General features: G+C 35.2%; 1 protein-coding gene across 3 annotated transcripts; it reads left to right on the top strand.

Annotated features, from left to right (window-relative positions):
* The first annotated feature begins 3517 nt into the window (after positions 1–3517).
* Positions 3518–9678, top strand: LOC127129028 (uncharacterized). Of its 3 annotated transcripts, XM_051058364.1 has the most exons (11): positions 3518–3845; positions 4089–4175; positions 4274–4753; positions 4835–5265; positions 6148–6236; positions 6351–6454; positions 6539–6638; positions 6877–6952; positions 7058–7172; positions 7649–8180; positions 8862–9678. In XM_051058364.1, exons 1-11 carry the CDS (start codon positions 3605–3607, stop codon positions 9370–9372), a joined length of 2766 nt encoding a protein of 921 aa, XP_050914321.1. In that variant the 5' UTR covers positions 3518–3604; the 3' UTR covers positions 9373–9678. The 3 variants fall into 3 exon arrangements, with proteins under 3 accessions (XP_050914321.1, XP_050914317.1, XP_050914328.1); XM_051058360.1 differs by having other exon boundaries at positions 4274–5265; XM_051058371.1 differs by having other exon boundaries at positions 4078–4175; positions 4274–5265.
* Positions 9679–15344: the final 5666 nt, after the last annotated feature.

Genomic DNA, 15344 nt, shown 5'->3' with positions numbered 1-15344 from the left:
GAATTAGTGAGTGAGTCACTAGGTCTCAAATGAGTGGGACTAGTGAGCTTGGTAGCCGTATCTGGATTTGATCGGTGAGGTTGAACTATATGTTCACGAATAGTCGGTACCGCATGCATGGAGTCTCATTGCATAATATATGTATGTATGGCGTATAATATGAATGGATGTATTCCAATATTATACGTGTGTTTTGTGTTTGTGTTGAGTTGATGTTGCCGTTGCTGAATGTATGTTCTGATTAGGGGGAGGAATGTGTTAAATTACTTAGCATTACATGATATTTTATAATGCTTATTATATCGATTGAGGAACTCACCCTTACAACTATGTTTCAGGTAACGAGCAGTGATTGAGTAGAAGCTAGTCCTGGGAGTCTAGTGTAGTTCCTTAGTGGGTCATGCTCTGGTAGATGTAACATCGGGATGGGATGTTTTACTATGTTTTCATTGGGTTGTTGAACAACTTAACATGTAATGTGTTACATGGTTTGAATGTTGTTAGTTTTTATCCGCTGCGTATTATGCAAATGTTTTGTTTTGATTAAATAAATGAGCATGACAGGATATTTTGGAAAATGGTGTGAAGTATCAAGTGTGACACCCTTGAATTGCATATTTACTCTGATTTATGTTTTGTTATTTTAATTAATTGTTGGGGTATTTTAGAAGGGTGTTACATAAGCCATCTCTGCAAGAGTCATATGAGCCCTCACAAAACAAAACTCAACAAACGGGTTAGAGAAACAAGATAGGGTAATCAAGAGTTGCCCCCAAATCAAAATGTAACCACATGAATCATGCCATTAAAATTCACAAAAAGCAACCAAGGGTAGGAGGCCTAAACCTCTTGTCAAACACATGCATCAAAAGGGTATCAAATTCACCCATAATACCTCATACATTCAGAGCATTCAAATTAAAAGCATAAAGTAATGGGAATAAGGCAAACCTGACTGGAGAGATCGAATGAAATTGAATTGCCCGATTGGATTTGCAAAGCACTCTTAGGGTTTATATGAGAGGGAATTGGTTCTTTGCCGATGAGTTTCCTTCAGTCTCTGGAGGTTGCTCTGAACTCTGTTATCTCTTCTCTCACTATCTTTTTCCCTGCCAGGGTAATAGGAATAAAATTCTTTTATTTCACTGAAACTCTGAATTTATAACCTGATTTTTGTGGACCTGTGGGCTCAAATGTGAGAGGCCTAAGTCCAAAAATTTTCTGTTATATTTTATTTATTTATTTATTTATTTATTTATTTTCATTATTCGTTTTTTTTTAAACACGTGGGCTTCGCCTAGCGAGCATAACAGTTCAAGAAATTCCTCTGAGCGTAGGTGATTCTGGTGACTTTTCTTGGGACTCGCTAGGCGACACATTCTGCTCGCCTAGCGAGCATGACAACTCATGAACAAACTTTTGCTCCTTCAAGATTAACGTTTTGACTGACGAATAGACCCCATTTGAACCTGTTGGAAGTATCTCAAGCCATTCCCTTGTGTTGAGTGATCATCTGAATAGAACCCACAAAGTGTCTTGGATGATACTCAAGCTTCAAACAAAAGATGTTAGTGACACATTTTTGTGCTTTTGGTTAGTAAACAAAAGTAAGAGAAACAATGATGTATAATTCAAGCATGCTTGGTGATGTCAAACCAATCACAAGGAGTCCCACCCAAAGGCAAAGGGAACCAAGATGCTAAAGATCCTTGAGGCAATGCAAATCAATGTTATGATGCCATGAGGGATCTTAGGGTCAAAATTGGGGTCTTACAAGACAACACCCCTGACATAACCTAATTCTTTGAAGAAGGTGATTAACCATTTCTTCAGGTAAAGCTCATCCTATAACAAGTTACATTCCTTATAGACGTATGACCCATTCCCTGCTAACAAAAACGTATGAAACAAACCCATACGCAAGTATTTCGGTCCAATCTATATAGAACAGACCTTTGCATGAGCCTATTCATTGAGAGGAGTAACTAAAAAGAATTGATCTTCGAAATGTTTCACACCATGCTTCAAAGTAATGGTAACCTGTGTCAGTGTAATTAATCTTCGACCTTGCCCACGATTCGTTGCGCTTCATTGTACCTTGAAAAGATGTAAGAATATTGACATATATGGCTTTCCTCCCCGATAGTCACACCAATATTGAAAGACTTTGATGAAGACCCAACTCATAAGGTTTAATTGCGAGGTGGAAATCATCATATGGTTTAGAACTTCAACTTCAAAATCATTACAAGGCAATCAAAGACCTAAAATCGAAAAGGTGCACTCATAAAGAGGGGAGCGTGCCTAGTTAGAAGAAAGACCCACTTCAAGAAATTCCCTTTAGAGACTACCTTCACGAACAAAGATATAAACAATTGTCAAAATTTCATGGTCTGCCCAAGCAACATAAGTATCTCCCTTGCTTTTTGACGTATGATGGGTACCACTTCCATTAATTAAGAAGAATGGTATGTTGCAAGAATGCATTTGACGAAAGAACAAGGGAAATGAACAAAGAAACCGTATAACTATTCTAAAAGATCGTGCAATGTCTCATTGAAAGAAAGGAAATAAGCACTATCAACGATCCAAATTTCCTTAGAAAGACACTTAAGTACTCTAGTTTCCAAAGATCATCATGATAAAGTAGGTGAAAAAACATCTAAAAGCACGAGGCATATTTAAGGCACAAATTTCCCATACAATGACATCACATAGGACAAATGCAACAAAATCCTCACCATACAGAGCAAAGGCAAAGCTTGTGGGACAATTATTCTAGACCGACCAAGAGCCTCCCCCCAATAATTATGGCCAAAAGAGTGGAATGATCCACCACAATACATGCACAACGAGCATGGTATCCTAGTCAAATAATGCATGTAATCTATATCCAAGATTAATCAGATGGATCTCCGCATCTCATGCCAATAGATTAATAAACTGTTATAACCTCCCTACTATGTATGTAAGAGGGAGAGCGTGTCGTTTCACAAGTAATTCGAGTTCAATCTCATTCACGTCATTTTGCTCTCATACTGACTTGAGCATTAGAGTACTAACCTTGCAGGTCAGCCCCCATTCCACCGCAGCGAAAGCTCTAGTCCATTGTTACGATCCACATCGATCGATTATCGATCAATTTTAATTTTTGCACGGAATAACTTATTTTTTTAATCAAATTATTGTTTTTTACTATATTAATATAATTAATATAATAATCCTAAAAATTATTTTGACAATCGTTAGTTGGTCTAGTGATAATTGACGCTGAACTTGATAGGAATGACCATAGTTCGATCTCTCACAATTACGATCAAGAGGAGACTGAAATTATTTAATACTAGAACTGACCCGAGTCGGATTAATCGGTTAAGTGGTTATGATACTAGTGATACAAAAATTGAATTGAAAGTATGAAAACATTTCAAATTCATAGAATTTCTTTTATGGCGATGGTAATTGGTTAATACATAAATTAATTAATGCAAAATCAATTATGTTAAAATCAGTTCTCTTCCCCTCAAATACACACGACTTCTCCATTTATCCACTCTTTTTCACTTTCTCTCTCTTCACACACACACTGCTGCAAAACATTTTGATGGCTTCAATTTCACCCACATGTTCCCCAACTTCTCTTCAACTCCGATTAGCTTTCAATTCCTCTAGATTTCCCCTTTCCCATAATCATGCGCGTCTTCGCACCATCAACCCTCGTCTTCCACCACTTTGCTCCGTTCATAACGACAAGGGACCCGCCTCCAATCCTAAGGCCGATGGATTCTCGGGATGGTCCGATTCATCTGATCATCCCCAAAACAACAACAAGGATTCATTCGGAGGTGTGTATGCTTCTTCAATTTCTACTTCTTGTTCGATAATTCATTTTGTTTAAATGTCTTATTTTTTATACCCTAAGGCATTGACAAGAGTAACAAACTCTATTGCTTTTTATATAACATTGAACTTGATTATTAGATTGCATGTTAACAGCTATGGATGACCGATTCTGTCTTTTCTTAACGGTTAGTGCTAGTACCAATTCCACACTACTTAATAACACTTTTCAAGTAGTTTTCTTTCAGGACTTGTGGGACTAGGAGTGGCTGGACTTGTTCTTTTTACAGGGCTTACCTTTCTTGCATTATCTCTTGGAAAACGAAAAGGTTCCGGTAAGTACTCCCACCCCACTTACTCAGATAAGACTTGATTGTTGTTGTTGTTGTTGTTGTTGTTATTGTGTTTAACTTTTATGTCTTGGAAATTGCAGGACTGGACCAACAAATGAAGCCTTTGACAACACATCAGGAGCTGCATTTGTCTCCTGATGACTGTGACCACAATATTACAGGACCCGGAAATGCTGAGAACAAGTTGGTACAAGAAAATGGTAAAATGGAAGGTCAGATAGAAACATCACTGGATTATTCATCTCCTGACTCCGATAACATTCAAGGTGACTATACAACTGTTGATGATTCTCATATAGGATCCGAGTTTCTATACGATAGTAAAAACACCTCCAATGGTATCAATGATGCTGCTAATCATATATCTGTTCAACAAGACTTGTTGCACGACTCACCTTGTGATAATGACTTAATTGTTCCTAGTGAAAATCAAATACCTCTTCAAACTGAAAATACGGTTGGTTTTGATAGAAACCTGCCTGTAGATACAACAGAATCTACTGCCTATCTTAAAGAAAACCAATTTAATGCTGAACCGGGAAACATACCCAATTACGACGGTAAGCCACTAGATATTAATAATCAGCAGCAGTCGAGTGGGAGTATAAATTCTGACATTTCCGAATCCTCATATGGTTTAGGTGCTGATAATAAGACTGAGTCTCCTGGTACAGTAGTAAATCCCGAGTCAAACAACACAATTTCATATCCTAAGATTTTTAGTGAAGATGATCAAGACAATATTGACCTTAACAAAACTCAACAGGTCTCACATGAGGAAAATAAATCATCTTTCAAAGAGAAGAGTATCCTTGGAAGTGACCTTTTAAGTAAATCAGTACTCTCACCATCCACCAATTCATTGGTAGATGATCAGGTTAGAAATGAGAATAACGAGGTTAATAAAGATATATCTGAATCTCCAAAATCTGGATCCCTTTTCTCTGCTCCTGGCATACCTGCTCCATCGGTAGTTTCTGCAGCTCTACAGGTGATTCCTGGAAAGGTTTTGGTTCCTGCAGCTTTTGATCAGGTTCAGGGACAAGCACTAGCTGCATTGCAAGTTTTAAAGGTAATACTTGTCAGTCAAATATTTCAAGTCAAGGTGACTATAATACCGTGTGCATTTACCATTCAATTCTAGTTTTTTTTAACGGTGTCTTCTATATCAAGTCCTAATATTTTAATTACACAACATATAGTTAAAAGAGCTGCAAAATATGGGGATTTCTTTAGCTTTATTTTTCATTCTATTAAAGGCATAGTAGGTTTGGGATTATTTTTTGAGAGCAAAATGTGTGGTAATTTAATTACTATTGAAAGATGGGTGTTGATTTTGAGTGTTTTTGACAACAACTTGATGATTGCTTGTTACAAAAGACTGAACACTAACCACTGTTTATAGGGATATACAAGATTCCGAATTCTAAATAAACAAAGAAATTAGAAAACAAATCATTATAATAACTAAGAAATATAGAAACTAAACCTAGGAGATAATTCAAGATATTCTAAGATTACAGCCTAATCTTACAAGATAAACTAAGTTACTCTAACATAACATAAAGATATTTTAAGATATTTTCTAGTATTCTGCCACCCTTGTCTCATTATGAGTGTCTCATTCATTTGCAATATTTCTCTGTCTCTAATTATTTGTTATTCCATGACAGCAGTTGTTTCTATTTTTCAACAATGCCCTCATTTAATTATAAGTGTCTGCCTACCTAGTAACTACTCCACTGCTACTACTTTCAACCACTCTCTGATTAATGAGTATTTTAGACTACACACACTATTTTACTATTTAATTCAACATAACTAATCATTTTCTTAAGAAGTGTACATTACTTTTAAAAGACTCATAATATCAGACGGAGATAGTAACAACATGAAAATACTATTATTGTTCACTTGGTTGTCATTATTCAATTGAAAACTGTTAATTCCTCAGGTCATTGAGCCTGATGTTCAACCTGGTGATTTATGCACGCGTCGTGAATATGCTCGCTGGTTGGTATTTGCTAGCGGTACTCTTTCAAGGTACTGATTTATTCCTTCTTTCTGTGTGTGATGTGAATGGCAAGATGTAAATCAGGGGTAACTATTTTTACACATAATTTTTCCGTTACACGTGCCTTTGGGATAACTTTTCAGGAATACTGTTTCCAAAGTGTATCCTGCCATGTACATAGACAATGTTACCGAGCTTGCATTTGATGACATCACCACTGAGGACCCTGATTTTTCTTCCATTCAAGGTCAGAACTTTGACATGATAATCATATTTAGCAATACAGCCTGTTGGTCTATGCGTATATTTGTCTAAAGAATATGTTTTCCAGGCTTGGCAGAAGCTGGACTTATTGAAAGCAGGCTCTCAAGACGTGATATACAGTTGGCTGCTGATGAAGACAATAGCCCTTTTTACTTCCTCCCCGAAAGGTATGCTTGTAGTAAATCTGGAAAATCTAGTTTGTGGCTACTGTCCCCGCCATTCTATTTGAGATGTGCTTTTAACTTTCTACGCCCTTGGCAGCTGCGCAGTCATTTTTCAAAATTGTTGGCATTTTTTCATCTTAGCTCGGGCATAGTTGTATCTCATTCTTTTTGAGATGTGCTTTTAACTTTCTACGACAGGCTACAATTGTGATCTCCCTTTCTCATATATTAATTTATGCAGCCCTTTATCACGTCAGGATCTTGTGAGCTGGAAAATGGCCCTAGAGAAAAGACAGCTTCCTGAAGCTGACAGAAAGGTTGCTCAACTTGTTGTTTTATCTAATATATGTGATAACCATCTTCTTGGTTCTAAGTGCATTAAACTGATAAGTATATTTGTCAATTCTAATGACTTTTGGCAGATGCTGCACCGCCTTTCTGGTTTTATAGACACTGATAAGATACATCCTAATGCATGCCCTGCACTAGTAGCAGATCTATCTTCTGGGGATCAGGGAATAATTGCTCTTGCATTTGGTAATCCTGTTTAAATATTTAATGATGCTTTTTCTTTGTGAATCTGTTTAAATACTTAATCATACATCCTTGAACTATTTGAGAATTTTTAAATAGGTCCCTAAACTAAAAAAAATTGTAATTGGATTTCTAAATTTGTTAGTAATTTGTAGTTAGCCTGAAACCAAATGTTTTTTAAAATACAATTTATTTAAAAGTTTATGGTCCTGGTTAAATATTATTAGAAGTTCAGGAACTTGATTAACATTTTTTTTAGTTTGGAGCTCGAGTTTAATACTTTTGGAAAATTTAGAGACTCAATATATATATGTATATTTTAATTTAGGGACATAGTTAAAAATTCTCAAATACTTCAGGGACTGCATAATAATTATACCTAAAATTAAATTTGTTATTTGTTTTCTCCTAGTTGTTTCAAATTGGCTTTTGGTTGACTTACTAATTACCCCTGTTGCATGGGAGGCTGTTTATTGAAGGTTATACCAGATTGTTCCAGCCAGATAAACCAGTGACAAAAGCCCAAGCCGCCCTTGCTCTTGCTACAGGAGATGCTTCTGACATAGTTAGTGAAGAGCTTGCGCGGATTGAAGCAGAATCTATTGCTGAAAACGCTGTTGCTGCACATAGTGCTTTAGTCGCCCAAGTTGAGAAGGATATCAATGCTAGTTTTGAGCAGGAGCTTTTCCTAGAGAGGGAAAAGATCAACGCAGTTGAAAGAATGGCTGAAGAGGCAAAACTCGAGTTGGAAACACTAAAAGCTCAGAGAGAAGAAGACAGTGTTGCCTTGGAGAAAGAGCGGACTGCTATTGAATCAGAAATGCAGGTCTTTTCGAAGTTACGAAATGAGGTTCAGGATCAATTACAAAGTCTTATGAATAATAAGTTAGAAATAGCATATGAAAAAGAGAGGATCAAAAAGCTTCGGGAGCAAGCAGAAGTTGAAAACAATGAGATTGCTCATTTACAATATGAGCTAGAGGTTGAACGAAAGGCGTTGTCCATGGCCAGGTAAATTCATGAAACTTTTGAAGGCAACTAAAATATGTTTATCAGCTCTGAGTTTTGGTTTCACATAAATGGTAAAAGAAGTGATGACTCGGAATCACTGGCTAAATTTATTTTTTCCTTCACTTTTTGCCTTGGTAATGCTGAAGGTGTGAATGAGTTAATAGTGATACTGTAGCAATTCAAACTTGCATTAAGAGAGATATTGAAATCCAAATGGTTTCGTGTATGATTTCTAAAGAAAAATCAAGCCAACTAGCTAATATTAGCTTAAAGCCTCTCATGTCTGCAACCATTGTTGTTATTTACTGCAATATGCTATGCTTGTCATATTACTGCTTATGTCTAGAAGCAAGTGAGTAAATGAAATATGATAAATAAATAACTAGTTACTACACAATTTTCTTACATTTTTTTTATCGTATATACTATGTTAATTAGACATTATATTCTATAATAACTGCTTCCAATTGTATTTTCAGTGCACATTTTTTCTAGATCTACTTGAATTTGTGCACTGATGCTGCTGGCATATACAGCATGTCCTTTTATGAGGCTATAACTCTTGACAGCTGTTTCTTTCTTATCCCACATAAATGAATTGGTTCTAAAAAACTTGTTTATTGGTCATATATTCTTGAATCAAAATCATAATCATAGTATCTGGTAATTGTTTGGGCTCAGGACTTGGGCAGAGGATGAAGCCAAACGAGTGAGAGAACAAGCAAGAGCATTAGAGGAGGCTAGAGATCGTTGGGAGAAGCACGGGATCAAAGTGGTGGTTGACGAAGACCTCCGCAAAGAGGCTGAGGCTACAGCTGAAGTTACATGGCTCAATGTGGGGGAACAGCACTCAACTCAAGGATCAATTGACAGGGCAGAAAGCTTATTGGAGAAGCTGAAACGAATGGGTGCAGATGTCAGAGGAAAATCCCGAGAAACAATTGACAAGATCATTCTCATGATTTCCATATTTATATCAAACTTGAAGGAATGGGCATCCAGAACAAAATTGCAGGCTGAAGAATTGCGTGACACTGCTGTCTCAAAGGCAGGTAAGTCAGCCAATGAGTTGCAGCATAGTGCCATCGAGTTTGGATTTACTGTGAAAGAAGGTGGAAAGCGAGTTGCTGGCGATTGTAGGGAGGGAGTTGAGAAAATCACCCAAAAGTTCACTCATAAGTTCAAAACCTGATCTCTGTGTCTCTCTATCTATCTATCTTTCAATTTATTATTTTTCAAGCTGCTGATTGGTCAGAAATGTAGTTTACATAGAGACGACACCAGACGCAGAGACATTGGCAGCAATACTATAACTGTCTTTGGATGATAGGAACATAATCAATCATGTGAAGACATGTTTTTTGTATAATTAAAACTAATAGCATTTGTAATTGAGGAATAAAATAATTTGCTGCAGTTTAACATTTTTCCTTTACTGCTAAATGTCAGCAGCTGATTCTGAATATATGAAAGACATGGATTTGGATTCTATCCTTCACTTTTTCTCTCCTTTTCTCTCTTTAATCTCACGCTCTCTTTCTCTCCTTTTCTCTCTTTAATCTCACGCTCTCTGAGAGATCAGATTAGATTACATGCATTCAAGATCCAACGTTCTAGACTTAAATACATATTTTGATTTTTAAAATAAAAAAATACAGAGCTTGAAATGTAGACCATCGGACCTTGATCGAATGACTACTGTTATCCTAAGTCAGAGCTGTTTCAAAATTTTGAAGGTCCTGTGGAGATTTGTGTAGATTAATTGCAGTTTAGCTATTAAAAAACATATAGAGGTTCTATTTACCTATGTTTTAATCGTGATAAATATTATATAGGTCTTTTTTAGGTATTGGTTTACCCATGATAAATTTTTAGCTCTGTTGGTAGTCCGTCTTGTATGTCCTCAAAGGTGACCCTGTTAACGGTGTCCAATTTTGATTAGTCCGTTTTACATGCCCTCAAAGACGGTCCTTTTGTATGTCCTTAAAGGCGGTCCTGCTAACGGTGTTTAATTTCGATTAGTTCGTTTTACATGCCCTCAAAGACGATTTTTCCAGCAGTGTCCAATTTCGATTAGTCCGTTTTACATGCCCTCAAAGACGGTCCTTTTGTATGTCCTTAAAGGCGGTCCTGTTAACGGTGTTTAATTTCGATTAGTCCGTTTTACATGCTCTCAAAGACGATTCATCCAGCAGTGTCCAATTTCACATTTCGGTTGCAGGCAAATTTGGTTGCAGGCAATCTTATTTAGAGAGATGAAGAGTAGGAGAAAAGTGAAGGAGAGGATATAATTTAATAATGAATATGATAAGTTCAAAGCGAAATATTTGAAGCACTTTCTCCTATCAAGCTAGTCATTATTGTCGGTTCTTATTTGGATTAGCTGATATCTGTGAGAGCTTCCTTCTATGTGAAAATAAGTTTGTGGCATAGTGTTCATATATGTTTATGCAAAAGTTAAAATGAGAGAGCTTCTAAAATATTGAAATGCAGAAGTTGCTTTTAACATAAAAAATGATATTTATCACTAGATTGTTTCATTACTCCATATGTGCTTCTTGATAAGTTATCGTTTTTTTTTGTTGTTGTTGTAGTTGAAAGAAGAGCCATTTCATTAATGATCCAAGATATAATATATGAATTCTTATTAAATCAGCTCAGTTGATAGTTGTATATAGATATTAGTTGAAGGAGCGCGAGTTCGAATCCGTGATATTCTACTCATTCATCTTAAAAACATGGTTTTTGACTGTTAGATTATTTATCACAAAAAAGTAATTCAATACTTGCAGGAGGATGATAAAATAAAGAAGATACAATACATGGAGCTGGATGATAAAATATGAGAAATTCTCAATCTAACTTTTCCTTAAAAAATCTTATAACTTCTCTTTTGTAATTTATATCGTCAACCTTATTTTGATTTTAAATTTTCATGTAATTTATATCATGGTTTTGTTGGTTTGAATGACAGTGTACTAGATGTTGGTAATTTGGTGTTCTTGGAACGTTGTTGTCAAATTTGTTGATGAAATTGATGTGCGGAAGTATTTTATTACTAAACAAATATTTACGTTAGTGTTAAATCGTTAAGTTCGGTCTTGGTGTTGTCAAGATGTCTGATTTAGATTCTTATAAAAGAAAAACTTTCACTGTTATTGGTTGTGAAAAAGGCGGTGAATATAAAGAAATAAATGGAAAATTGAAATGTAGTGACATCAGATTAAGGAAATGTCCATGTTGCGAGGGTAATATCTAACTTCAAATATTTGAAAATTTATTATGATATAAAGTGTACATAATCATAATTTGAATCACAATTTAGCAAATCATCTTATTGCCTGTCTTTTAAATGTTAATGAGAAGAAATTTGTTGCTAAGATGAAAATAAGCATTATTTTTTCAAAACCATTCTCACAATAGTGTAACAAAAATTAAGCAAATTTATAATATTGGACATATAAACAACAATGGTTAGAAGGGATCCAAGCATTGAAATATTGTAGTTGTAGAAGTTATTGGATGAACATGAATATGTCTTTAGGTATATAATATACGTGTGAGGGCAAAGGTTCTTAGTCCTTGTTTTAATGATGTCAAATCTTTTAGTAGCTCATACCGTGTACTTTGGATGGTGTCATCATATCGTAAAGTGCATTCGTTCTTTAACATGCTCAAAGTATCAATTAAATGTATCTATGCATATAAGAGCATCTCATATATGTCAATATTGCACTTGATCATTGTTGGTACCTTAGGTCTATAAGAGAATGATTTAGATTGATCAAAATACACCTTAAAAACTCATTTTTGACAATTTAAAATCTTTGAGTCGACTCATGCTTTGGAACAGTCGACTCATTCATGCATGTCATGTTCTTGGAGCGTTGTTGTTAAATTTGTTGATGAAATTGATGTGCGTAAATATTTTATACTAAACAAACATTTACGTTAGTGTTAAATTGTTAAGTTCGGTCTTGGTGTTATCAAGATGTCTGATTTAGATTCTTATAAAAGAAAAACTTTTATTGTTATAGGTTGTGAAAAAGGCGGTGAATATAAAGAAATAAATAGAAAATTAAAATGTGGTGACATCAGATTAAAGAAATATGGATGTCCATGTTGCGAGGGTAATATCTAGCTTCAAATATTTGAAAATTTATCATGGTATAAAGTGTACATAATCATAATTTGAATCACAAGTTAGAAAATCATCTTATTGCCCGGCTTTTAAATGTTAATGAGAACAAATTTGTTGCTAAGATGAAAATAAACATGATTTTTTCAAAAGCATTCGCACAATAGTGTAACAAAAATTAAACAAATTTATAATATTGGACATATAAACAACAATGGTTAGAAGGGATCCAAGAATTGAAATATTGTAGTTGTAGAAGTTGTTGGATGAACATGAATATGTCTTTAGGTATAAAATATATGTGTGAGGGAAAAGGTTCTTAGTCCTTGTTTTAATGATGTCAAACATTTTAGTAGCTCATACTGTGTACTTTGAACGGTGTCATCTTATCGTAAAATTAATTCATTCTTTAACATGCTCAAAGTATCAATTCAATGTGTCTATGCATATAGGAGCATCTCATATATGTCAATATTGCAATTGACCATTGATGGTACCTTAGGTCCATAAGAGAATGGTTTGTATTGATCAAAATACATCTTAAAAAATCATTTTTGACCATTTAAAATCTTTAAGTCGACTTATGCTTTGAAGCAGTCGACTCATTCATGCATGTCATGTTCTTGGACCGTTGTTGTTAAATTTGTTGATGAAATTGATATGCGTAAATATTTTATTACTAAACAAACATTTACGTTAGTGTTAAATTGTTAAGTTCGGTCTTGGTGTTGTCAACATGTCTGATTTAGATTCTTATAAAAGAAAAACTTTTATTGTTATAGGTTATGAAAAAGGCGGTGAATATAAAGAAATAATAGAAAATTGAAATGCGGTGACATCAGATTAAGGAAATATGGATGTCCATGTTGCGAGGGTAATATCTAGCTTCAAATATTTGAAAATTTATTATGGTATAAAGTGTACATAATCATAATTTGAATCACAAGTTAGCAAATCATCTTATTGCCCGTCTTTTAAATGTTAATGAGAACAAATTTGTTGCTAAGATGAAAATAAGCATTATTTTTCAAAAGCATTCTCACAATAGTGTAACAAAAGTTAAGCAAATTTATAATATTGGACATATAAACAACAATGGTTAGAAGGGATCCAAGAATTAAAATATTGTAGTTTTAGAAGTTATTGGATGAATATGAATATGTCTTTAGGTATAGAATATATGTGTGAGGGCAAAGGTTCTTAGTCCTTGTTTTAATGATGTCAAACTTTTTAGTAGCTCATACCGTGTACTTTGGACGGTGTCATCATATCGTAAAGTGCATTCATTCTTTAACATGCTAAAAGTATCAATTCAATGTGTCTATGCATATAAGAGCATCTCATATATGTCAATATTGCACTTGATCATTATTGGTAACTTAGGTCCATAAGAGAATGGTTGGATTGATCAAAATACATCTTAAAAACTCATTTTGACTATTTAAAATCTTTGAGTCGACTCATGCTTTGGAGCGGTCGACTCATTAATGCATATCATTTTCTTTGTAACTCACGGGTCTGATCAGGTCGAGTCATATGCCAACTCATTTTCGGAAAAACAAGATGAGTCGACTCATCGCCCTATTGCGGTCGACCTATAACCTGTTTAATTTGAATTGTGCTGCTGCGGGTCTGAACATGTCGAGTCCCCAGTGTGAACAGGTCGAGTGGTCGCATATTTCACTCATTTTTCTGCTATGTATTTTTGCTAAAAGTTCTACTGTGTTTTTCACTTGGTCCACACACACATACACACACACACACACACACACACACACACACACACACACACACACACACACACACACACACACACACACACACACACACACATATATATATATATATATATATATATATATATATATATATATATATATATATATATATATATATATATATATATATATATATATATATTGTTAGACGGTGTGGCTAGTGATCGAGAGGGGGGGGGGGGGTGAATAGATCACCTCTTTTAAATTTAACGGATTTGAAATTTTATCAGAGTTTTCAAAGTTGGCGGAAAAATCAGTCCCGAATCGACTTCCGTCTATTCTGAACCGCTACTAGAAAGCCGGACACACAAGTTTAATTGCTGGATTTTAATGAGAATGACAGAACCAATTCACACCAGAATTTTAACTAATTGAATGCACTTATCATTAAAGTCTATTTCCAATGAATAAAATCTAGCTAACCGTTTTATCAAACAGTTGGTGTGTATGTGATCAATGATAAACAGCAATGGAGTTTGATTAAAGTTTTCTTGCCACTGCTGTCTTGAAAAAGAAACAATCACCACACACTAACTGAAATTGCGAAAACAGTTTGAACAACGTAAAGAGGAGTAAGGTAAGAGTACGATACGCAGAGATTTGGTAAGGAAGTTCCCCACGTCGTCCTCGCGTGTGGGTACGTCTCCCTCTCAATTTCAAATGAAATTGAGAACTTTGATTATCAATTATTGCCGAATCCGTTGATACAAGGTTATGATACAAAGACAGAATTCTAAACTCTAAGAACCTCTTCTTGTATAAACCTTCACTTGATCTGAGCACGATCAAGATTTTCCTGCACAAAGTTGCAAACAATTCACCGGTTCCACGACCTGCTTGCGAAATCCCCCGATCTCCAAACGCAATGCTGCGGCTGAATATGTTCTGTAAATGTGACTCCCAAACCCTCAAGAACACTCCAGTTCTTGAAGGACAAACCAGGAGGTTTTTCCTAGAAACCCCCTTCAATCTTCGACTCAGCTAGATCCTCGATCGTTCCACTGCAAACCACAGCTAGATCCTTGATCGTACCACTGAACGTTATCTCGATGCTTCTTTAATCCAAAGAACAAGAATGGTTATGTGTAAATGTTCTTGAAGAAAAGTGATTGAGAAGATGAAGAAGATGAAGTCTCTTTCAGGTTTCTAAATGCTCTCAAAACAATTGCTCCAACACTGCTTTTGATCTTGTGTTCAATTGTTTTCCCTCAATGAATTCGTACCTTTTGCTGCTGTCATAACCTGTCT

The sequence above is a fragment of the Lathyrus oleraceus genome, chromosome 1 (genome assembly GCF_024323335.1).
Source record: "Lathyrus oleraceus cultivar Zhongwan6 chromosome 1, CAAS_Psat_ZW6_1.0, whole genome shotgun sequence".
In the NCBI taxonomy this organism is placed as follows: Eukaryota; Viridiplantae; Streptophyta; class Magnoliopsida; order Fabales; family Fabaceae; genus Lathyrus; species Lathyrus oleraceus.
This window is presented reverse-complemented; position numbering and strand designations above follow the sequence as displayed.